The following is a 26,326-nucleotide window of genomic DNA, read 5'->3' on the forward strand; positions in this document are numbered from 1 at the left end:
CATACCTTCTTTTGGTTGTGTATATATTGGCCTGAGTGCCTTGCAGTTGGGTGTTTTCTGTTCCTGCAGGTTAGCTTAAAAGAACAGGTTTGGTAGATGACGGTTTGTGCCGTCATGCTGCCGAAATTTACATCGAATTTACACGTAAAACATGTAACATATAGGTGGCCTAAATTGGCGCAAAATGAAAAAAAAAAGAGTAAAATAAACGAGCGAAAATGACAAAAAATGTCCAAAAGTGACAAGAAATGTGCGACAATGCGCAGAAATGCCCAGAAATGAGTAAAAATGACCGGACTTTAGGGAGGGTTACTCCCTAAAAAAGAAAATTAAAAGAAATGTATAAGTGTAAGAAATGACACGAGGAGTGAAATGCCCAGGAATGCAAAAATGCCCAGAAATGAGCAAAATGACCGGACAGTAGGGAGGGCTACTGATGTGACCATAATTAGCGCACATTTAGTCCCCTAATTGAGCCTATTTTGCATACTATTATAACATTCTATGGCTATTTTATCCGTCAAAACCTTCCTATTTGCTTTTCTACCGCATTTCATATGTTTTGTAGAAAAGAAGATAATAAGGCGGAAATTCCCGTCTTTTGTGCATATTTGGAAGCCATTTGATGATATTAGATGGACTAGTATGAAGAGGAGGCAAGAATGATGACCAATGATGTAGGAATAAAGAGTATAAAGAAGGGTCATAAGGTTTAAAGCAAGGAGGAAAAGCAAGGAAGGCATTGCATGAAGAAATCGCTCGAAACCCGAACCAAGAGTTGTTCCTTTGGCTCTGAAAGAATGCTAGATGGAACGGCGTCGAAAAAAAAGTGATCTAGGCTTTTGAATCACTCCAATAGGAGTCCGGATGAGGAAATAACGTCCGTTTTACAATCCGAGCTCAAGATACAGCTCAACCCGCTCGGGTCAATTTCAACCCGCTCGGGTTGAGGCTCAGGACGCCCGGATTTCGCTCGGGACGGGCGTATTCCTGGACAGGAGACTTTTTCCTTGCTACGAGAACTACAATCAGCCCGTCTTCACCCTTGGACGCCCAGATTCTTCAAGCTACGAAAAGAGAAGCCCTTCTCTCCAAAAATACCGGCTTCTCCTTGCTCAACTTAAAAAGTGTAATTACTAGTTTAGCCCTTAGTTAACCCTAATGCATCCTCCCTAATTTTCACTATAAATACCCCATTAGTCTAATTAGAGGAGCATGTTCTTCTTATCAATAATTAGAGTAGTTAATATCAATAAAATCTCTCTTTAGTTTTGTAATCAACAATTAATCAAGTTCTAATACAAGTTTTAGTTCTTTAATCTCTCTCTTGTTCATCCTTTATTTTGGGTAATTTAAGATTATTTGGGTTATTATTGGGAGATTGACAACCTCTCAATCAAACATCAAGTACTTCTATTATTCTTGCTTTGTTATTGGAATCATTAGTAGGTATAATCTCTTAATCTCTTTTTAATTATTGCTAATTACTTTTATTTGTTCATCATGTTTCACTTTGTTAGTATGATTGACAACCTTGCTAGCATGTTCAATATGATGATGAGTGAGTAGTCTCTTAGCTAGGGTTAATGGGTGATTAGGGGAAACCAACACGGGGAATGATTCATGCTTAAATAAATATGCTTTCATGTTTTATTTGCTTGCTTGTTTTGATCTCAACTCATGCACATGTTATGTTTGATGAAATGCTAAGCCTATGAATCCTTGCATTTTTACCATCTCTTATCTACTTAACTTGACTTGTAAGACATAAACCAACTCGAGTCTTGTTAGACCATGCATAGAAGTTGAATAGGAGGAAAGTAAGTCGACTTGTAGGTGTTGTACAATCTAATCGATTCGGCTCTGGGACCCAACTCTTCCTATGAACCGTAAGATATAACCCAACTCGGTTCCTCCACAACATTAATTGCTTGCAACCTTGTGAACATGTTTGTATGATCAACACCATGAATCCCCCATGACCCCATGATATCCTAGCACTTTTAATGAATTGTTTACATCTTTCCTTTTATTGCTTGTTTTACTTTATTGTTTGCATTAGTTTAGACACAACTACAATCCAAACCAAATCGTGACACTAGCATAAATTGAGATAGATAGACTTAGAACCCAAAGCACACCGTCCCATGGATCGACCTCGACTTACCGCTAACTAGTTGTTTGTTGAGTATTATAAATGTGTTTGATTGGTTGAGTGACGACATCGACCCTCATCAAAATGGCGCCGTTGCCGGGGACGGTGTTGTTTATTTGAATTGTTCTTTTGTCTAGTTTTAGTTGTGCTTCTTTTTCTTGAGTTTTATTGTACTTGTTCTATTTCACATGCTCAACATGTCTACATTCAATTTTTGGCAATATGAAAATGAGTCATTTGATAAATATGTTGCAAGATTTGAAGATTATATGACTCATGCTTGGCATCATGGTTTTACTCTTTCAAATTATGAAGCATGTTGTGTTGTTTATAATGGCATGAACCTTGAAACCCGCAACTTGGCATTTCACTTGAGTGGTGGTAGAATTTGTGAGATGAGTTGTGAGGAATTTTGGGAATTTGTTGAGTTCATGACCATCCATTGTCTTAAGCAAATTGTACATGACATCTTTGAGAATGCCAAGGAAGGTATGGAAGTGATAAAAGCCACATTTCAAAAATTCATTGAGGAAAACTATGATGAAAATGAGATTTGTGAGGATGAGAAACCTTCCTATAACCTTGAGTCAACCCACTTTGTCCACAAAATTACCCCACCTTGGGAAGATGGAGTGCTAGATGAAGAGAGTGATGATGAGGAGGAGTACATTCTTGATTGTGAAACTAATGCTTGGATGCCGTCATCCTACTCTTCTTGTGCTTCAATGAAATCAACCTCCATGGAATTTGATGTTAATGGGCAAAGTGAGAATGATATGGATGTGAGCTTGAGTGAAAACTCACCCTTTAAGGATGACATATTTGAGGGAGACAATTGTGTTGAACTTGGTGAGCCTTGTTACGACAACCCCTTTGATAATGGACCTTGTTGGGATGAGGAATTTGATGAGGACATTTGGGAACCTCAAATAGACACCTTTGAAATCACCTTAAAAGATAATGAGAGTACTTGCATCGAATGTGGTGATTTTGACTATTTGGAGGATGAATTGCCAACCAACTACCCATTTCATGGTTCTACCATCCATAATTTCTCTTATGATTTTTGTCATGATGCTCTTGATATGCTTGTTCGGTCTTTTACTTGGGCATTTTTCAATTGCATAATCTTGTGTTGCTATGCATGCCTATTCATGTCCCACTCCCAAGAATTTGACCGACTTCTACGTGCTTTGAGTGCTAGTGATAATTTTCTATGAAATTGTTAATTGATAGTCCTTGGTTTGATGGAGTTCCTCAATAACCATTAATTTGTTTATATGCATTTAGTGTAGTTTTGCATTCATTTAATTGCATGAGAGATGAAAGGGAGGGATCTCATATTTTTAATTGAGTTTTTGAAGGAAATTCATAAAAATGAGAAGATGAAAAATGTCAAGAAATGAAGAAAATGGAAAAATTGGGCTTATGAGTAAGTGTGTTATCAAGGGAAAGGTGTTGAGCCATAATTTCAAAAAAATACGCCCATCCCGAGATAAATCCGGGCGGGTTGAAGGCCAAGAAAAGAAGAAAAATTCCCTGCCCAAGAATCCAGGCGGATTTTAAGAAATACGCCCTTCTTTGCTGTCAACCCGAGCGGGTTGAAATCATCTGGAGCGGGTTCACTACCAACCCGAGCGGGTTGAGTTTATCTGGAGCGGGTTGACCGTGGAATTCCTCATTTTCTCTCATTTGGCTCGTGTTATGGCTATATATGCTTCATATCTACCATCTTCATCTCCTACAATGATTGTAAGAACCCTTTTCTTTCCCTATCTCTCATGTATAGTTGCATTTATGTATTTGACTCATGATTAAACCCCTTTCTTCCTACATTAGAAATAGTGTTTAAAATCGGTTTGGAGAGGTTAAATCATGAAGCGACATACATATATCATATATTTTAGGCTTGCATTTGTATTATATTTTATATTGCATTTACATTAGTTAGTTCATATAGTATAGTTTGCATTGTAATATATCTCACATGATTAGATTAGCTTGCATTGTATTTATGATTCATATAGATAGTTGCATATAGATTAGAATTCATGCATAGTTACTAATGGCCAAACCTATTCATTTCTACACTAGAAATAGTGTTTAAATCGGTTTGGGGAGGTTTGATCATAGGTGACCATTGTCTACTAGAAAACATGCATCATCTAGTGTAGATTGCATTCACTTGTTATATATGTCATATAGAATTGCATTTAGTTAGAGCATGCATTCATTCATATCATATCATTGCATTTGTACTTTATTTCAAAATAATCAAAAAATTCAAAAACATGTTTTCCTTTTTATCCCTACTCCTACATCTACATTGAGGACAATGTCCAAAATAAAGTGGGGGATGGGAATTTATATTCCAAAAATGCATAAAAATTGAAAAATTTCGAAAAATCACAAAAATATGTCTTTTAATTTCACTAAAACACAAACCATAAAAATTTGAAAAATTGAAAAAATCAAAAACATGTTCATTTCCTTTGTAGTATAGGTTTGTATATATTGTTTTGTATATATTGTGTTTGTCCATCCTTTTTCACATTGATTGACTACGCCACATCCGAGACATGAGGATATTGAAGACCGCATGGTATGATCTTTCCAATCTCCTTTTTCCTCTTTATGTTAATGACTATGTGGCTTTATTTTGATTGATGCGGTATAAACAATGTGAACTTAGGACTTGCATTTAGTTTATATGGCATATTAGTTGGTAGAATCATATGCATTAGGATGTATATATGTTAGTTGCATCATGGCATGTAGTTGCATGTTAGAAACAATTTTGTGAAACCGTCTACTTGGGACGCTTGACAAGTGTATATAGGCCCTAGTAGATGCTTTTTCTTCTTAAGACTTTGCTTGTTAGAATACTTGTAAAACACCCTAGGACGTGTCATGCTAGTATCCTTTGACCCATGGATTAAGGCCTAGTCAAGAGTACCTTGTGGTGTGATAAATCCTTGGCTACCGTTTATTCCAAGGTGACCCTTGAAACCATGCATCCATCATTCATCCATGTTCTACCATACATTTTGTCATCAAAGGGAATGGGCACAAAAAGAAATCAATTTGAGTTCAATGAAATGAAAAGTGAAAGAAAGTTTGCAAAAATGCATCAAATGAAAAGAGGAGCAAAAATAGAACTCCTAAGCTTCAAATACAAGGCACCCTCGTTACTAATTGGGGTGACTTTGAAAATGTTCAAAAATAAATGCAAAGAAAGTTTGAAAGTTGTCAAGTGTTGAAATTGCCAAAAATCAAAAAGAAATGGCAAAGAAAGTGTTCTCAAATGTTATATGCCACAAGAAATTGGGGGAAAAACAAAAACAAAGCAAACTCCCAAATGAAACTCAAATACTATCGATCCCTTTATCCATCGTATCCATTTTTGTGCATGGTAGAGAGGGGACGACCCTTATTCTTGTCTAGGCAAGAGGGGGAATTCCGCGATCCTCCAGTGTTTCTAACACCATAGGGAGTCTACTCTTGACAAAAGCATTTAACGATTGAGGACAAAGGTACCCTAGCTTGACACATTTTGGAGGTGATTTATTGGTATCCTTCTAGGCTTAGTAGTTTGAACAAATTGCCTCTATGAAGGAGTGTGTACCCTTGAATTGCTTCCCTTGTAGATAATTTCTGCCACTTAGATGAGGAAAGTGGCTATTCTTTTGTAGATGCATCCATTATTTGATTTTGTGTGCTTAATGTTTGGATGTGTCGCCATTTTGGCAAGACCCACCTTGCCTTGCAAGAAGGCATCCTACCTCATAGTTGTCTTGTTGTGAGTTGAAGGGGCGGAGTGAGACCCGCTAATTGTCTCATATCGGCTATGTTATTAGGTTAGTTTAAATAAAGGTCTAGTTTTAGTCACCTCTTTACTCGGGACGAGTAAAGGTTCGGTTTGGGGATATTTGATGTGACCATAATTAGCGCACATTTAGTCCCCTAATTGAGCCTATTTTGCATACTATTATAACATTCTATGGCCATTTTATCCGTCAAAACCTTCCTATTTGCTTTTCTACCGCATTTCATATGTTTTGTAGAAAAGAAGATAATAAGGCGGAAATTCCCGTCTTTTGTGCATATTTGGAAGCCATTTGATGATATTAGATGGACTAGTATGAAGAGGAGGCAAGAATGATGACCAATGATGTAGGAATAAAGAGTATAAAGAAGGGTCATAAGGTTTAAAGCAAGGAGGAAAAGCAAGGAAGGCATTGCATGAAGAAATCGCTCGAAACCCAAACCAAGAGTTGCTCCTTTGGCTCTTAAAGTATGCTAGATGGAACGGCGTCGAAAAAACAAGTGATCTAGGCTTTTGAATCACTCCAATAGGAGTCCGGATGAGGAAATAACGTCCGTTTTACAATCCGAGCTCAAGATACAGCACAACCCGCTCGGGTCAATTTCAACCCGCTCGGGTTGAGGCTCAGGACGCCCGGATTTCGCTCGGGACGGGCGTATTCCTGGACAGGAGAATTTTTCCTTGCTACGAGAACTACAATCAGCCCGTCTTCACCCTTGGACGCCCAGATTCTTCAAGCTACGAAAAGAGAAGCCCTTCTCTCCAAAAATACCGGCTTCTCCTTGCTCAACTTAAAAAGTGTAATTACTAGTTTAGCCCTTAGTTAACCCTAATGCATCCTCCCTAATTTTCACTATAAATACCCCATTAGTCTAATTAGAGGAGCATGTTCTTCTTATCAATAATTAGAGTAGTTAATATCAATAAAATCTCTCTTTAGTTTTGTAATCAACAATTAATCAAGTTCTAATACAAGTTTTAGTTCTTTAATCTCTCTCTTGTTCAGCCTTTATTTTGGGTAATTGAAGATTATTTGGGTTATTATTGGGAGATTGACAACCTCTCAATCAAACATCAAGTACTTCTATTATTCTTGCTTTGTTATTGGAATCATTAGTAGGTATAATCTCTTAATCTCTTTTTAATTATTGCTAATTACTTTTATTTGTTCATCATGTTTCACTTTGTTAGTATGATTGACAACCTTGCTTGCATGTTCAATATGATGATGACTGAGTAGTCTCTTAGCTAGGGTTAATGGGTGATTAGGGGAAACCAACACGGGGAATGATTCATGCTTAAATAAATATGCTTTCATGTTTTATTTGCTTGCTTGTTTTGATCTCAACTCATGCACATGTTATGTTTGATGAAATGCTAAGCCTATGAATCCTTGCATTTACTATCATCTCCTATCTTTTCAATGAGACTTGTAAGACATAACCCAACTCGAGTCTCATTAGACCATGCATGTTGTTGAGTAGGGAAGATTAAGTCGACTTGTAGGTGTTGTACAATCTAATCGATTCGGCTCCGGGACCCAAACTTTCCTAGGATTGTAAGATATAACCCAACTCAATCCATCACAACAATAATTGCTTGCTTATAATTTGAGAACATGTTTGTATGATCATATCTCATGATTCCCCTATAATCCCATGACACCCTAGTGCTTTTTAATCAATTGTTTACATCTTTCCTTTTGTTGCTTGTTTATTGCCTTTATTAGCTTAGAATCATCAACCCATTATAATTGTGACAACCCCAAGCATAACCATAATTAGATTGAATAATTTGAGTAACCACCGTCCCATGGATCGACCTCGACTTACCACTATCTAGTTGTATGTTGAGTTTTATAAATGTGTTTGATTGGATGAGCGACGACATCACCCACATCAGCTACCCCCAAAAAAAGAAAATTGAAAGAAATGTCTAAGTGTGAAATGTATTGAAAACGAGGAGTGAAATGATTCCTCTAAAAAAGAAAATAAAATAAAATGGGTAAGCGTGCTCATTTGGCGAAAATGTCGACTTTGTCTCGAAAAGCGAACCCGAAAATCATTAGGAAACATAAAATTAGTAATTTGACGGAATTACCAAATTTAGATCCTATAGGAATAGGAAATTATAGCCGGAAGCAAATTAGGAAAGATCCAAGGCTGAAAAATACGTAAGAGGGCCTGGGGAAGAGGCGCGGCAAGAGCTGCGACTCTTCAAAGAGGCGCAGGAGATGCTGCGTCATTTCCTGAGCTTGACAGACCTCGACAGAAATTAGGAAATAGCGAATAGTATAAATAGAGTCTTCGGGGAATCTTTTATTCACACAATTCCTTCTTCTTTCCTCCGTCTATCACATAAAAGCTCTTATATCTTATCAAAAAAATTCAAAATTATGGATGCCTTTGAGAACCGTCTGAAGGAGTGGACGAATGAATTTACAAATGTTGAGAAACATGACATGGGTTCTTTTAATCTTGTATCGATCTTAAGTATCGAACTAGTGAAAGTTGTGAAGCCTTTCTTGGATGCTTGTCTTGAGTATTGAGACCCAAATTTTCACGTGTTTGCCTTTCCTGGAGACGATATTTGTCCTTTCCCTGAAGAAATAGCTGCTACTGGATGATGGGACCCATAAAATGCATCGGTTATACCCCTTAGCTCTCAAGGATATAAGAATAAATTTAGGGACTTGCTTGGATTGACCAAGTCTGAGGTAAACCGTCTTGTGACCTCAAAAGGTGTCCGCATGTTTTACTTTATCGATCGATTTATAAATAGGGAGGACCCTTCTATTTCTTATGTTGCGAGACGCAGGGCTTTCGGGTTTTGTCTACTTCATTACAATGTCCTTCGAGGGCAAGTTGATGATGACATGAGAGGTTATCCCCGTTTTCTGAGCTTAGTAGAACAAATGGAGCTGCGCAAGAGCCCAGCATGCCTTTGCTTAGGGGAGACCATTCTTGGATTGGATAACAGAAAGGCCAACCGCGAGCTTCCTTATTTGGGAAGTCCCGTCATTCTGCAGGTAAGAACCTACTTTTATATTTAAACCGTTTTTTTCTTTTTTTTGCCTTCGTGTTGAAACATGGGCATTAATTCCCGTCCTCTTTTGCAGGTATGGCTGATGGAACGGCCGCGGTTGATCGAGCCCCAGTTAATGTGCCAGGATATCATGCTCGATCAATTGCAATGAGAACTAGGCTCTATATGGTGGACTTCACTCGGGTATGCAACTACTGGGAAAATAAGCTGAAGAGTGAAGGTGGTCCCTTGATTCGATGGATTGTGCCGTGGTGGCATCTCAGGTCAGTCACTTGAGTTTCATGTTTGGACTCGACACGGTCAGTTCGCATCCCTGGCTTGGAATTTATGAATTTCATTTTCCCGGAGAGATTGATGAGGCAAGTGGGCCTGAAGCAGAAAATTCCGAAGTTGGACACCGTTCCTCAAACTGCATTGGCATATACTTCGGAGTCTTGTCGAGAGTGGGCAATTAGGTGGGCTCATAGGAACATGTGGTTCATACCAGTTCCTATTGGCTTTTCATGGGTATCTGACTCGTACATGCAATGGAGAAAAGCTGGTACTCGCAAAGAACGTGAGAAGTTGAGGAAACACGAGCCTGTGGATTACAAGATCCGCGAAGTAGCAAAGGAGAATCAAAAGTATTTGACTGAAGAGGAAGAAGAACCCGGAGTCTTAGTTGCTCGTACTGTTGGGGTTGGTGTCCTTAACAGTTAGTGCAAGGACTTATAAACCTCTAAAAGGATCAAAGGGCATACTTTGGTATTATTATCAGTTGATCCACGTTTATCAATAACGGTTGGCTTGCTAGATAAGTTTGACGTTATTGTCATACAGATGGCGGTGATCAACTGGTCCCTAAAAGTCACACCTATAAGATACGTTCGAGAGATGTGACAAGATGAAAATACTTGTCATGTAGATGCAAAATTGACTAACCAGTTAGTCCGAGTTATTTGACTAAGTAATTAGTCAAATATGTGATGTTGAGATATTATATTTAATACGGATTAAATATCATGGGCTAAGGCGAATTAACCAGTTAATTCGTAAAATTAAATATACGTGATTTATATTTAATTAAATGTATATTAAAATAAATTATACAATACTGTTTTGTCGGACACGTATTAATAATTCAGCTAACTCGTATTATTAGCTGATGCCTTAATTTCCGATAACCGATAACAGTTTATAATATAAACCCGTCATATACATTTTAGCGATTTTGCGAACCAGACCATGAGCCAAGACTAAAAGGAAGTGGAAGCCCACTTCCCTAGGTAGCCCATGGCCGGCCGAGTGAGAGGGAACAAAAGGGAGGGTTTCTCCTCCCTTTTAACCGAATCAAAACATTTGTAAAAAAACTAGGGTTTCGAGAGAGCATTTTTTCTCGTAGAAACCGAGATCTCACATCTCAAGCAAAACACACATCAGTTCTCCCTATATTGCAAGGCAATCGGAGAACACTGTTCTAGCACAAGGGCATATCTCGGACAAGGTCTTGGGTGCAACAATTAGGAGGGAATCTCATTTGATTTTGTTTCTTTACGCCGCACTATAAGGACCCGAGGTTGATTCTAATTCCTTATCGTTTCCATATTGTTTTTATCGTTTTATGACTATAAATTGCATGTATAAATTTACGTTATAGTCCTGCAATTAAAGGGTAGTATACGGATATTAACCCACAAGTGGTATCAGAGCGAGGCCACGTAAATTTTTCTATGTGTTTTTCATAAAACGATTTTGAAACGGTTGTTTTTGTCTCAAAAACCGTGCGGCATCAACCAATTTTTCTCACGGCAGAATTTTTTTTTTATTTGGTTGTTGCGTTTTTGAAACCGTGTCATGTCTATACACGGTTCACAAGTTTTGTCTATTGCATATTGTTATTTTACCCGATCATTATAGCAATATGCTCATGTTTTGCAATTTATAGAATTGATTTTAATCAGTTTTGATCTAAATTGCATTTGTTTTGTTTTTAACAAATTGTTTCACGAGGGTTTTGGATTTTCCAGAAATTTTGCACTCGATCGACCATGTTTTTAATCGATCGAGTGGCCTTTCTGTATAATTTTTGCTCGATCGAGTCCCATTGTACTCGATCGACCCTGTTCAAAATTTTTTGCTCGATCGAGTCCTTCTTTGTACTCGATCGACCCGCTTTCAAAACCCTCCGCTCGATCGAGTTGTCCTCGTACTCGATCGAGTAGTTTTTCTGATATAGGTACTCGATCGACCTCCAGTTTAGTCGATCGAGCACCTCCTGATTAGTATACCTCTCGATCGACTTGCAGTTGATCGATCGAGCCCTCTCCGTCCCTCGATCGAGCACTCGTGTCCCGGATCGAGGGATTTAAATCTTTAATGACTTTGAAAATTTGTTTCTTTTGATTTAAATTTTCTTTTGGCTTCAATATGTACTTTATCCGGATATAGTACACTCGCTATGATTGTGAAACGGTTCACACACGTACCATTAAGTTATTTTAAATTATATTTAAAGTAACGGATTATAATAGATTAAAATTAAATGATAGAAGCGGTTTTATCACACGAATTTTAATCATTAAAAGGTGGTTTGGATAAATTTAACATAATTACGGAATTATGTCACGAATGAATTTGTTTTTAGTTGATGCATTTTTATTTATCGTTAATTTATGAATGCCGTGAATGCCTTTTAATTACGTATTTAATTATTACAAGCGGTTGTAACTTAGTGTGGCCTTAGTAGAACGTGTTACCGTAATGATGGAACACGGTCTTGGTTGTATTTTGAGATCTTGTATCTCCGTTTTGGATTTTTCACTTGTAATTACAGTTTTAATTAGAATGTAAATAGGTTTATATTTTGTAATTTTAATTGTAATTTTTGAGAAGACCAAAGATGGAGACCGGATGCTCACTCCCGCTACTTGAATCAAGATGGAACATCAAGACAAGCTTTTCGGGTCCAACGGTGGATTCCAAAGTTGTATTATGTTCTTATACTAGGATAGGCCACACTAGGAAAATTTTATTTACGTTTTTGCATTCCTTCATTTATTTTTCGCAACGATAATTTGCATCATATTCCGCCTAAAAACCAAACCACCTAATTATTGCATGAAAACTGACACATATAGAGGTCACGAGTTAGTTTTCATTGACATTCTCTTGTCACACGTTTTAAGCCATCATCCAAATAAATTCATTCACGACAGACGCTAGTTATTCGTTCACTTAAAATGAATTATAATTTTGATTGATGGGATCTTCCTCGTATAAACCAAAATTGAGAACGGTCTTTATAGGTCAAACTCCAATGAGTCCCTTCTTCGTCGGTAGGCATACTATGACCCCTTCTACGTCGGGTAAGTTGGAACCGATTGACCTATTTTATCTCAACACTATGGTCACTCGTACGATCCCGTGATCATGGTGGACTATAAGATAGGATTTTTACGTAAATCTATCGACCAAGAGTTCTTAGGAAGAATTAGCTAAACAGTTGGCTTATCAATTTACTGAAATTGAGTCTTGGGATCACTTGTATCTTTCTTGAGGGAGATCAATTATGCAAGTGCGAGAGTCTACATGTTTAAAATGAATTTTAAAATAGACTTAAATCACCTCGATGAGTTGCTTATTTCGTTTTGTTTTTCTTTCTTTTTCAAAGTGTAGATCACGTTTTAAATCGCTAAACATCAAATGGTGGTTCAAGTGATAACCCAATGCCAAGTGCCACATTGGACCGTGAGTCCTGGCTTAGGATCTTCATGAGTCGATGAATCATCAACTCGATCAAGAATGACGGATCCAACTTCATGGATCGGGAGGCAAAGATTACGGAATGCTGCCGCCGCCGACGGAAAGCTCGGATATCTGCTTGAGCCCATGCCGTTAAACCCAGTGTCCCACAGTTTGGAATTAACGAAATCAACAAGTATAATGATTTCGCTTTAGAAGCTGGTGCGGTAAAGAACGTACTTATTTTTGCAATGGAACCCAATTTGCAGAAACGCTTCATAGCCCAAGGTGCAAACAAGATTTTCACCACGCTCACTAAGGAATTCTCGAAAGCACCGAGAATCGTGACCTATGAGCATACCACTCGCTTCTTTGATGCGAGACTCCAGAAGGGCCAACCGGTTAGCCCACACATTCTCAAAGATGATTGAGAATGTCGAGAAGTCGGAGACCTTTAATCGTAACATCAGCGAGAACATTGTTATCGACCGCATGCTTCACTCACTCCACGATGGTTTTTCGCAATTTAGAGCGAATTACTATATGAATGATTTGAAGAAAACTCCCCATGAATTGCACTCCCTCCTCGTATGCACCGAGAAGGACATGAAGTGCAGTGGGAGCTCGAAACAGGATGTTCTCGTTGTGTCAAACAAAGGGAAAGGTAAGGGCAAAGCTCCGGCAAACCTAACAAAGAGGTAAGGCGAAGTTCAAGAAGTCGGGTTCAGGGAAGAGTGGTCCTGGTGAGGCGAGTAACTCATCGGGCATGACAAAGAGCAAGAGTGAAAACATGGAATGCCATCATTGCCACAAGATTGGGCATTGGAGACGCACATGTCCTGTTTATCATGAGGACTTAAAGGCAGGTCGTGTTAAACCCGTTGGTATGTCTTCTCTCTCTTCTACTTTTATTCACATGATTGAGATTAACCACGCAAGTTACGGAACTTGGGTACTTGATATTGGTTGTGGTTCTCATCTGTGTAATCATGTGCGGGGGCTCCGAAACATCGAACCCCTCGTAAAGGGTGAGGTGGACTGCGTGTCGGGAATGGAGCAAGAGTAGCCTGCCATCTCCAAGGGGACATATGTGATCCAGCTTCCAAGCGGATTTGAGTTATCATTATATGATTGCTATTATGTACCCAGTCTTTCTAAAAACATTATTTTGTTTCGCGCTTGATAAACTTGGTTTTTCATTTGTAATAGAGAATAATTCTTGCATTTTCTCATTACACAATATGATTTATGGCAAGGCAGTCTCCATGAATGGAATTTATGTTTTAGATCAGACCAACGAAATATTACACGTAATGAATAAAAAGTTAAAGGTTGGTGACAAAGATCAAACGTATCTATGGTAATCGCCGTATGGGACACATTAATGAGAACGCGTGAAAAACAGCTCATTAAAAATGGAGCTATCTCGGCCTTTGATTTTCAATCATTTGGCACGTGTGAATCATGTCTCATCGGTAAGATGACTCGGATTTCCTTCAAAGGTGTTGGAATGCGCGCTGCTGACCTATTAGGGCTCATACACACGGATGTATGTGGTCCTATGTCAATCACCGCACGAGAAGGCTATAGGTATTTCATCACTTTCACGGAAGATTTGAGTAGATATGGCTATGTCTACTTAATGAAGCACAAAAGTGAATCCTTTGAGAAATTCAAGGAATACCAAAATAGGGTACAGAACCTGTTGGGTAGAAAGATAATAACACTGCGTTCGGATCGTGGTGGCGAGTATCTTTCTCACGAGTTTGATCAACACCGAAGGACCGTGGGATTGCCCTACGTTAACTCCACCGGAACACCTCGGTTGAATGGTTTGTCCGAACGGAGAAATCGAACACTACTTGATATGGTTCGATCCATGATGAGTCACACGGTTTTACCCGATTCATTATGGGGTTATGCTCTTATGTCAGCCGCTCTAATACTTAACCGAAGTCCGTCTAAAGCTGTTGACAAGACTCCATATGAACTATGGAAGGGAACGGTCCCTAACTTGTCCTTTATACGGGTTTGGGTCTGCGAGGCTTATGTCAAGTGGAGACCTGAAGATAAGCTCGGCCCGCGATCGGTCAAGACATACTTTATAGGTTATCCTAAAGGATCACGTGGTCATTACTTCTATTCGCCAACCGAACAACGTGTTTTTGTTGCGGCTAGTGCGACATTCTTAGAGAAGGAATTTCTCGAGAATGCAAAGAGTGATAGAACCTTCGACATGTCGGAGATTCCAGAACCAAACACCGAGCAACCATTGGAGGAACCAATTCCTTCTATCCCGGCTGCGGTGAATATTCCTGAGGAACCTAGGAGGTCGGGTAGAGTCTCTATTCCTCCGGACAGATACATCGGTATGGTCGAGGAACATGACATAGATGACGTTCTACTCTTAACGAGTAGTGAACCCGCAACCTATAAAGGTGCCATGACAAGTTCTGACTCAAAGCTATGGCTTGAGGCCATGCAATCCGAGATGGACTCCATGTATGAGAACAACGTGTGGGATCTTGTTGACTTACCTGCTAAGGTTCGTCCCCTTCAATGCAAATGGCTTTACAAGATAAAGCATTCTGTGGAAGGTCAACAAGATATCTACAAAGCACGACTAGTTGCTAAAGGTTTCACCCAAGTGCCAGGTTTGCACTACGATGAGATTTTTGCACCCGTAGTTATGCTGCGTTCCATTCGGATTATCTTAGCGATCGCCGCCTTTCATGACTATGAAATTTGGCAAATGGATGTGAAAACCGCCTTCTTAAACGGCTTTTTGGAGGAAGAGTTGTACATGGTACAACCCGAAGGTTTCATCGATCCAACACATCCTAAGAAAGTGTGCAAGCTTAAGCGTTCCATTTATGGACTTAAGCAAGCATCAAGGAGTTGGAATCATCGCTTCGACCAAGTGATAAAAGAAAATGGATTTACTCGATCTGTCGAGGAACCATGTCTATATATCAAGTCGAGTGGGAGCAAGATTGTCTTCCTAATATTGTATGTTGACGACATACTCCTGATTGGGAATGACATACCTCTCTTAACTTCGGTGAAAGTATGGTTGAAGAACCATTTCCGGATGAAAGATCTGGGAGAGGCACAGAGAATTCTAGGCATCCGTATCTATCGAGATAGATCACGACGGATGTTATCTCTCGATCAGAGTCTTACATAGACAAAGTCCTAGAGAGATTCAGTATGACTAACTCCAAGAAGGGGTTCCTTCCTATGGCTCCAGGGGTGCATTTGAGCAAGTCTCAGGCACCAGAGACACCGGAAGAGAAAGAGCGCATGACACGGATTCCTTATGCTTCGGCTATAGGATCAATCATGTATGCCATGATATGCACACGTCCGGACGTGGCATATGCATTGAGTATGACAAGTCGATTCCAACAAAGAACCAGGTGAACCACATTGGTTGGCTGTCAAGAACATTCTTAAGTACCTACGGAGGACTAAAGATTGGGCTTTGACTTATGGAGGCGAACAAAAGCTATGCGCAACGATTCTACGCAGATGCTAGCTTCCAAACGGATCGTGATGACTCGAAATCTCGTCAGGATTCGTTTTTACTCTTAATGGCGCTGCAGATCACTGGAAGAGTTCGAAACAAACTGTTACAGCAGATTCTACGACTGAGTCCGAGTACTATGCCGCGTCTGAAGCAACAAAGGAAGCGATATGGATGCGTCAATTCTTACATGGGCTCTCTGTAGTGCCTAGTTCGAATGACCCGATCACCATCTATTGCGACAATAGTGGTGCCATCTTCCAAGCTAAGGAGCCAAAGTCTAGCAACAAGTCTAGACATGTACAACGGAAAGCTCATCTAATCCGGGATTACGTGGAGCAAAAGGAAGTAGTGATAGAAAAGATTGCTACAGATGATAACATAGCAGATCCTCTCACTAAAGCATTACGACAAGATAAGCATGAAGGGCACGTAAATTCCATGGGAATCAAACGTGTTCCTGAGTTGTAGTACTCTTTTATGGATCAGATTCATTCTCCTTTGTACTCTATACGACATCATCGTTTTGATATTTTATATATATATTTTGTTTTTCATGTGGAATTGTACGACAATTTTGAACACCACAAAGTGAACTGAACAAACATCATATCTTTTTAGTCCTTAATTGCCCACATGAGCTGATAACTCTGGCAATTATTCTCTGACGTTGGTTGATGGTGGGTTCAACGAGCCATAAGTCAACAAAGTTGATCGACCAATCACAGAGGCGATTTATACGGATATTTCGTAGGACACAATTGTGACATCGACGTGGAGTCCTAAATGTTTTATAACATTCGTTGCCCGGTCGTGGATAGGACTTCCATAGTGATCCTAAGAGTCGATTCTTAGACTATCGACTGTCTCTTGAGACTACGGCAGATTTTGGGTGACTTTGGTTTCTTTCTCACGGTCATCCGTAACAGGGGCCAAGTAGATTTTTTCTGGGTCATTTCATGCCGTGCTTAGATCGGAAGGAGTCGAGTTGAAGGAAATATTCAGCCTTTATCGGGTACTCGATATTTCTCAGGGCCACTCGAGGAGTCAGAATCGAAATGCATGGCCATGCTCGGATACGGATTCGTTTTATCGGTTAAGTTACTCTCTAGTCGGGGAAACCACTCTAGATACGGATCGATTGTAAAATACGACCTTTGTGGATCCAGATCCGCAAATTGTTTTACATTGAGTGGGAGAAATTTTAAATGAATATGAGAATCGGTTATCGCACCTACACTTGTTCGGACAAGTGGGAGTTTGTTGGAGCTTGTGTCCTCCAGTTAGTGCGGATAACGTCATTGCACATACACTTGTACGGACAAGTGGGAGCTTGTTGGGGTTGGTGTCCTTAACAGTTAGTGCAAGGACTTATAAACCTCTAAAAGGATCAAAGGGCATACTTTGGTATTATTATCAGTTGATCCACGTTTATCAATAACGGTTGGCTTGCTAGATAAGTTTGACGTTATTGTCATACGGATGGCGGTGATCAACTGGTCCCTAAAAGTCACACCTATAGGATACGTTCGAGAGATGTGACAAGATGAAAATACTTGTCATGTAGATGCCAAAATTGACTAACCAGTTAGTCGAGTTATTTGACTAAGTAATTAGTCAAATATGTGATGTTGAGATATTATATTTAATACGGATTAAATATCATGGGCTAAGGCGAATTAACCAGTTAATTCGTAAAATTAAATATACGTGATTTATATTTAATTAAATGTATATTAAAATAAATTATACAACAATATTTGTTTTGTCGGACACGTATTAATAATTCAGCTAACTCGTATTATTAGCTGATGCCTTAATTTCCGATAACCGATAACAGTTTATAATATAAACCCGTCATATACATTTTAGCGATTTTGCGAACCAGACCATGAGCCAAGACTAAAAGGAAGTGGAAGCCCACTTCCCTAGGTAGCCCATGGCCGGCCGAGTGAGAGGGAACAAAAGGGAGGGTTTCTCCTCCCTTCTAACCGAATCAAAACATTTGTAAAAAAACTAGGGTTTCGAGAGAGCATTTTTCTCTGTAGAAACCGAGATCTCACATCTCAAGCAAAACACACATCAGTTCTCCCTATATTGCAAGGCAATCGGAGAACACTGTTCTAGCACAAGGGCATATCTCGGACAAGGTCTTGGGTGCAACAATTAGGAGGGAATCTCATTTGATTTCTGTTCTTTACGCCGCACTATAAGGACCCGAGGTTGATTCTAATTCCTTATCGTTTCCATATTGTTTTTATCGTTTTATGACTATAAATTGCATGTATAAATTTACGTTATAGTCCTGCAATTAAAGGGTAGTATACGGATATTAACCCACACGTACGTCGAAGAAACCGAGAGCTGCTTCCGTCGTATAGATGATGATGGGTCAAAATGGTAAGGCTAGACCGCGAGAGAGACCTTTGATGATTAGGTCGGAGATAGCACAAGAGTGCCCGGCTCGTGGTCAAGACAAGAAGTATGATAAGGGTGATAAAGGCAAAGGGAAAATGGAAGAATAGCCTTAGTCATTTATTATAGTATTATTTATTAGTAGTTTGTAATAAACGGCGGGAATTTTAGAATCCTAGCCTAGCATTTATTTCAGCATTTTATTTTATATGTATTTGGCATATTATTATTATTTATGGAACAATGAATAAAAGATTAGCTAGTTAAGAAACCGTTATGATTTTCTTTTATTATTCTTATCGAATTTTAAATGCAAATGTCCTTCTATTTACATTAAAAAAAATAATGGGTTGTATCCTGTGAAGGATTGCCTACGTATTTATTAGAAAAAATGAAATCAAACCCTGTGCGTAGTTCGAGTAAATGTAAAAGAATAATTGTTCGAAGCAAGAGCTTGTAATGAACTTTAGAAAAACAAGCATGTGCTTTTTACTTACTCCTAAAGGGAGTACAATTCAATTTATTTGATGATATGAGGATGTCGAAATGTCAAAACGCAAGAGCATAGTGACATAAGCTTTAGCTGGCCAGGGGCCGGTTTTACTTCGTGTCGCATGAGCGGCACGTGGTTTACGCGAGGCGCGTTGTCTGTCCTATGCTAAGGGTAGTATAGTTTCAGTTAGTCGAGGTTGGTAGGGTTATAAAATTCATTCCCATCTAGGTCTGTAATCCTAACCGCACCCCCGAGAGTATAGACTTGACTAAGAAAGGTCTAGCCGAGTTATGCTTAAACTTTCTTCGTGGAACGACAGGTAGGAGAGCTCTGACCGATTTGAGCACCAAATCTCCTTCTTTGATGTTCCTTGGCTTAACCTGTTTATTAAAGGCTTGTTTGATACGTGCCTGATATGTTTGCACAATATGTAATGCACGCAACCTTCATTCATCCAAAAGGATGAGTTCTTCGTATAGATCCCTAGTCCATTCAGCTTCTGGGATTTGACTTTCGAGCAAGATGCGTAGGGACGTGATTTCTAATTCAACTAGTTGCACAACTTCCATGCCATAGGTTAAAAAAAAGGAGTGGCCCCAGTGGGCGTCCTAACTGATGTGTGATAACCCCATAGCGCAAAAGGTATTTTGCTAGGCCAATCTCGATAATTGTCGATCATGTTCTTGAGGATCATGACGACATTTTTGTTAGCTGCCTCCACCACGCCGTTATTAGTTTGAGGTCTATAAGGCGAGGAGTGGTGGTGTTTGATTTTGTATTTGGCTAGCAATTACTCAGTCTCGGCCTGGAAATGTGACCATTGTCACTAATGATTACATGTGGGCAACTATATCGACAGATGATATTGGTTTGTATGAACTTTGCCACATTTTTGGCGGTGAGACTAGTGTAAGATGCCGCTTCGACCCATTTAGTAAAGTAGTCGATGGCTACCAAAATGAAACAATGACCTCCTGTCTCGGCTGTAGTAATCTTTCCGATGATGTCGATTCCCCAACCAGAAAATGGCAAGGAGATGTCATAGTGTAAAGCATTGAGGGAGAAACATGTTGCACATTCCCGAAGATTTGGCAATTATGGCAATGTCTGACATATTTAATACAATCTGACTCCATTGTCGTCCAGTAATATCCCAGATGCGTGATTTTCTTTGCCATCATGGGTCCACTCATGTGAGGACCACACTCTCCATCGTGAACTTCTTCCATCACCTTCTATGCCTGTGATTGATCTAGGCAACGCAAGACGACACCAAGAGGTGTTCTTTTGTACAATTCTCCTTGCATGAGGAGGTATTAAGAGGCTAGTAGGCGTATGGCACGTTGTCCCCTTTTATCCATTTCTGGTGGGTATGTACCATTGAGTTTGAAGTTTAGAATGGCTTGGAACCATGGTTCTTCTGGGCTTTATTCATCATCTGTAAGGTGGTTTACATAGGCTTGTTCTGGCCGTCGTTCGATGCATAAAAGCATTTCGACCATGTTGTCTGGCATATTGATCAAGGCTACAAGTTTCGCAGGAGCGTCTGCAAATTGATTCTCTTCACGAGGTAGGAGTAGATAAGTGACCTTATCGAAGAATTGGACGACTTGATCTATCCTAGACTGATAGAGTGCTAGACTTTCACTTCGAATTTTCCAAGAACCTGTAACTTGGTTAATGATCAAGGAGGAATCTCCGTGAACTCGAAGATTCTTAATGCCTAAGCTTGCCGCTGCTTGTAGACCGATGAGGCAAGCCTCATATTAAGCTGCATTATTTGTCACCTCGAAGTCGAGTTTGCCAGAAAGTGGTGTATGCTCGCCTTCAGGAGAAATGAGCAACACTCCTATTCCAAATTCTCTTAAATTCGATACCCCATCAAAATAAAGATCCCAAGAGTCTACACTGGTCTGTAGGATGTCCTCGTCTGGAAATGACCACATGTTTATTGCTTGGGTATCGTTGATAGGATTATCTGCGAAAAACTCGGCAAGGGCGTGCCCTTTTATGACTTTTAGAGGTACGTACTTGAGATCGAACTCTGAGAGCATTAAGGTCCATCTTGCCAAACGTCCGTTGAGAATGGGTTTCTCGAAGAGGTATTTGACAGGATCCATCTTAGAATACACCTTGATAGAGTAGCTAAGCATGTAGTGGCGTAGCTTTTTTGTCGCCCACACAAGAGCGAGGCATGTCTTTTCGAGAGGCGTGTACTTTCACTCATATTCTACGAACTTCTTACTAAGGTAGTAGATAGCTCTTTCTTCTTTTCCAATAGTCTGTGCGAGATAGCCTCTATGGTTGTTTCGGTGACTGTGAGATATAACTAAGAGGTTGATCTCGTCGAGGAGGGATTAACACTGGTAGTTTAGCCAATATCTCCTTAATTCTGTCAAATGCCTTTTGGCTGTCGTCATCCCATATGGTATGATCTGTTTTCTTGAGCTTTTTGAAAATAGGTTTGCAGATAATAATGAGTTTCGATATGAATCGGCTTATATACTATACCATACCTAGAAATCCTCTAGCCTCCTTCTCTGTTTGGGGTTGTCTGACGTTACTCCAAATGCGCATTTCGGAGGATTGAGCCTCATGTTGTACTTTCGCAGTCAAAGGACGAATTTGCGAAGGTTGTCGATGTGCCCCTTCCTATCTTTGGATTTGACAATCATATCATCCACTTACACTTCTACCTCTTTATACAATATGTCATGTTGTAATGTGGTCGCAGTGTGTTGGTATATAGCTCCAACATTAATTAGCCCAAATGGCATAACTGTATAACAATATGTGCCACATTAAGTGACGAAGGTTGTCTTATGCATATCCTCTACGGCCATCTTGATCTGATTATATCCTACATACCCATCCATGAATGATAACAACGCGTGGTCTGCCCTATTATCTACCAAAATGTCAATGTGTGGTAGAGGGAAATCGTCCTTTGGACTTGCTTTATTCAAGTCTCTGAAATCAACACAAACTCGGATTCGCGCATCCATTTTGGGTACGGGGACTATGTTATTCACCCAGTCTGAATACTCGAAAACTTTGATGAACCCGGCTTTGAATTGCTTATCGACTTCTTCTTTGATCTTAAGAGCCGATTCGGTGCTCATCCGACGGAGTTTCTGTTTTATGGGTTTGAAACCTGGTTTGATTTGAATTCGATGTTCTGCGATATCCCTGTCGATCCCTGGCATCTCTTTGTAAGACCAAGTGAAAACGTCCTTGAACTCGTGTAGGAGGTCGATGAAATTGGCCCTTTCAGTTGGGTTTAAGGTCGTCCATATCCTAAGTTCTCGGGGTTCTAGTTCGGTTCCTACGTTGATAGGTTCGGTGTTCTTTAAAACTGGTGCCCCTTCCCCCTCTTGTAGTATTTTTTTAACTATATGGGGAGGTAATTCGACTGAGTCTGGGTCAGGATCATCCTCATTATCATCGTAAATAGAATTGCATTCATAAAAATACAAGGACTAAGCAGAGTCTGATTTATTCTTATTAAATTTTGAAAATAGCTAAAATAAAGAAGCCATCTGTTCATTAGTTAGTGGCGGTAAAGGGAAAGCTACGGGGACATTTCCCAAGCTGCTATTACTATTCGATGCTATGCTTGAAGAAACAAGGGGATGAGGAGCGACGACAGAAGAAGGCCCTCTAGCGACTTCTCTAGACTCAGACTCCGATTCCGACTCCGACTCCGACTCTGACTCGAATTCGTTGTCTTTAGGTTCTCCCTTGAACATCTCTCATTCTCCAGTAGTGACTTTGAAGGGCTTTCTTTGGTTGTTAGTCCATTTGATTGACTTTCTTTATCCTTTCTTCTGATTCGGGATAGTGTTAGTGATCAATGCTGTGGGGTTGAAATGGTCATCTTGAAGTATCATGGTAATGATCTCATCCTGCGCAGCTCTGATGAATCGGTCTTCTCCAAACAGAAGGCTAACAGCTTGTTCGTCTAAATTAGGTGTTTGACGAGTTTTGACGGTAGGAACCGTTTCTGAAGGGATGAAGTAACAATCGTGGGAGACCTAGATTCTAGCTAGTTGTATTCCCTTATAATGCCAAGGCTTGGGAAACCCATGAAAGTACTCTTGACTCCCCTCCCAAACGAAGTATCCATTTAAGGTAGGGAGATAGGGTCGCATCTGGATTCCTCTATCTTTACGATTTTGGAATTGAGTAAGCATTTATGAGGTTTTTGCCTTCGTGGGCTTGTATCCCAATCCTAATGGTATCCTTTGAGAGTTTCCTTGTTTGTAAGGTGCAAAGGTATTCTTCTTGGTGGGTTTTAATGGCATTCCCGGGAAATATCCCTGGGACTTGAGTATGTGGTTGACCACCAAATTGGAGTATGGGTTGAAGTATAGAGGTGCCATTTGCTCTCTACGAGATTTCTGAAATCCTCCAAGCTCATATACTAGGTCTTTGACCACTTGGTTGCTTGGCATTTTCTCTATCGCAGCCTTGATAGGTTACGAAGTGATCGTCGCTACTTTGCCTTCTAGAGGTTGATCTTCTAGTGTAAGGTGGATGTTACCGCTTTGGAAGCGTGAATCCAAGGTCTTCCCAGAAGTATATTGAAGGATGCCTCGATGTCCACTATCTGAAAATTAACCTTTCTCTCGATTGGTCATGTTGCTATAGTGAGGTTGATTAGCCCTACTACATTACGTCGTGTTCTATCGTATGCTCGAACACCTTGGTTAGTAGGATTCCAATCTGATTCTTTCATACCCAACTTATGCGCTGTCTTTAGCGGTATGGCGTTGACTTTAGAGACATCATCCACCATAGTCATTGGTACGTTCTTCTTTAAGCATGTGACTGTGATATATAGAGCGAGGTTATGACTGACGCCGAAAGGAGGCAAATCCTCATCTGAGAAAGTAACTGGGTTACTTAGTTTAACTGAGTCTTGGAAGACCAAGTTGACTATGTCATCAGGCGTAGAGTTGTCTGCTACGTTCAACTTTGCCAATGCTTGTAGTAAAGCTTGACGATGGGGAAATGAACTCGCAACTAATTGGCAGACTGAAAGATCATCCTTTGTATTCTGTAGTTGTTTTAATAGATGGTCAGTTATGTATCTTCGCCATCATTTGGTGTGATGACATTGGTGTTAGTAACTGGACCATTGACGGTAGGACCGTTCTGAGAGACATTTTGATATGGTCACCTTGAGCGAGTAAGGTGGTCTATATCTTGATCTTCGCTAGCCTTGACTATATCCTCACTGACCTTGACTAGATAATGTTCTGTGAGGTATTTATCTTCATCGTCATCAGCCCATATTCCGTTGACGATACTAAGTTCTCTCAACCTAATGATTTCAACTTCCAGATTTATTATTTGCTCGACTAGATTGTCAACTACTGTGATCACCTCTTTCATCATAGACTCCTGAGATAGACTTGGAGCTAGTGGCACGTTTCCCTTAGCGCCCTTCATTTTCTAGTGCATGAATCTCATCCTCGACTGGAGAAATGAGGTGTGAACAATCCAAGGTGGCTTCTTCATCTATGATCATCAGAACTCCAAGAGGAATCTGAGTATTGTTAGGCTTACCTCTGGGAGGTATGGGTAAACGACCATCTTCAATCATATCCTGGATGACATGTTTCAATTTGAAGCATCTCTCTGTATTGTGTCCTTTGCCTCTATGATATTCAAAATACGCATTCTCATCCCAGGATTTAGATTTCTTCTCCAGGTCAGGCGTAGGTCCTATAGGTTGGAGCTTACCTTGTTTCATGAGCCTTTTCAGAGCGTTGGAATATTTTCGTGAATTTCCTTGGTGGGTTATCCTTCTTAGATGATTCGACAAGGTTAACCTCATCGGTCTTGCTAGTGGATCCATAAGAACGACTCGTTGAACCCTGATATCCGCGACCTACCATTTTGGACAAGAGCCCCTTTCGGATGTCGTCTTCAATTCTTGTTCCTAGCACAGTCAAGTCTTTGAAAGACTTTATGTTTTGGTACCTCAAATGGTTTGCATAAATAGGACTCAAATTATCCAAGAACCTTTCCACAAGAGTGGCTTCATCTGGGCGTTCAACAAGTTGTGTGCTAGTCTTCCTCAACCTACTTAGGAAGTCGGTGAAGCCTTCTTTCTCATTTTGGGTAAGAACCTATAGAGTGCGCATATTGACTTGTATTTCGACATTATCCGCATATTGTTCAGTGAATTCAATTGCAGAATCGTCCCAAGTTGCAATTTTCTTGTGCTCCAAAGAGTAAAACCTTTGCTTAGGAATAGTGTCGAGAGATGAAGGAAATATCCTTATGAACATCTCGGGTTTGATGCCTTTGATAGACATATAATCTTTGAAGGCACGAATGTGGTTCAAAGGATTTTCATGCCCCTTGAACTTTGGGATGTCAGTCATGTTGAAGTTGTTAGGCAATTGAGCATTTACCGCCTCATACTTGCAATTATTCTCCCTGTAGATGTCATCTCCCTTAAGGTACATTGGTTGTTCCTTCAAGAATTCGAGTCATTTTTCAGCTTCAGTAGGACCTAGTGGGGGGTTGACTTCTTGTTGTCCAACAAAGGGTGGAAGGTTATCATGTACGCTCATGTCGGGAACATCATTCTCTGCATGAGGAAGTCTGGTTTCTACAGCAACAATTTGGCCTTCAATAGCATTGAGGCGAGCATAAGCTTGGTCTTGGCTTGTTTGGAGACGGGCGAGTGCAGATAGGATTAGATCATTACCATTTTGGGGTTGTCCATTAACACTTGCATGACTAGTTCCAGGCATCTTCGAAAGTGAGGATAGGAGAACGATGACGAATCAAAACACGGTCGACCATTTTAGCACACTTACTCAAAAAAGACTCGACTTGTGAAGTTGGAGTGTGCCACTGTGTTAAGTGAGGTTTGAAAATGACAAATTTTGAAATGTTTGTCCTAGGCAACTGTAGTGCAGTTGTAGGAGTGTTGGCTCGAAGTGAGTTTCTTTGAAATGGGTTTTGAGGCATGAGTTTTGACTGGACATTTGAACAGAGTTTCGACTCATGTTGCGCTATTTTAGGCCACTTTTGAAATATTTACATTTTAAAAGGGATTTTTATTTTACAGAAATTTTGTCATGGTTTTGTTTTATAGATGGTGATCACGTATATGGTACAAACATT

General features: G+C 39.9%; 1 protein-coding gene across 1 annotated transcript in view; it reads right to left on the bottom strand.

Moving 5' to 3' along the window:
* Positions 1-24,634, bottom strand: part of LOC141601417 (uncharacterized) — a 32,561-nt gene extending 7,927 nt beyond the window's left edge. Inside the window, exons 1-2 of the mRNA XM_074421698.1 lie at positions 24,425-24,634; positions 24,111-24,239 (exon numbers count right to left, since the gene is read on the bottom strand). Coding sequence (XP_074277799.1) covers positions 24,111-24,239; positions 24,425-24,634 — 339 coding nt within the window. The remainder of the gene's footprint in view (positions 1-24,110; positions 24,240-24,424) is intronic.
* Positions 24,635-26,326: the final 1,692 nt, after the last annotated feature.

The sequence above is a fragment of the Silene latifolia genome, chromosome 9, assembly GCF_048544455.1.
Source record: "Silene latifolia isolate original U9 population chromosome 9, ASM4854445v1, whole genome shotgun sequence".
Lineage (NCBI taxonomy): Eukaryota > Viridiplantae > Streptophyta > Magnoliopsida > Caryophyllales > Caryophyllaceae > Silene > Silene latifolia.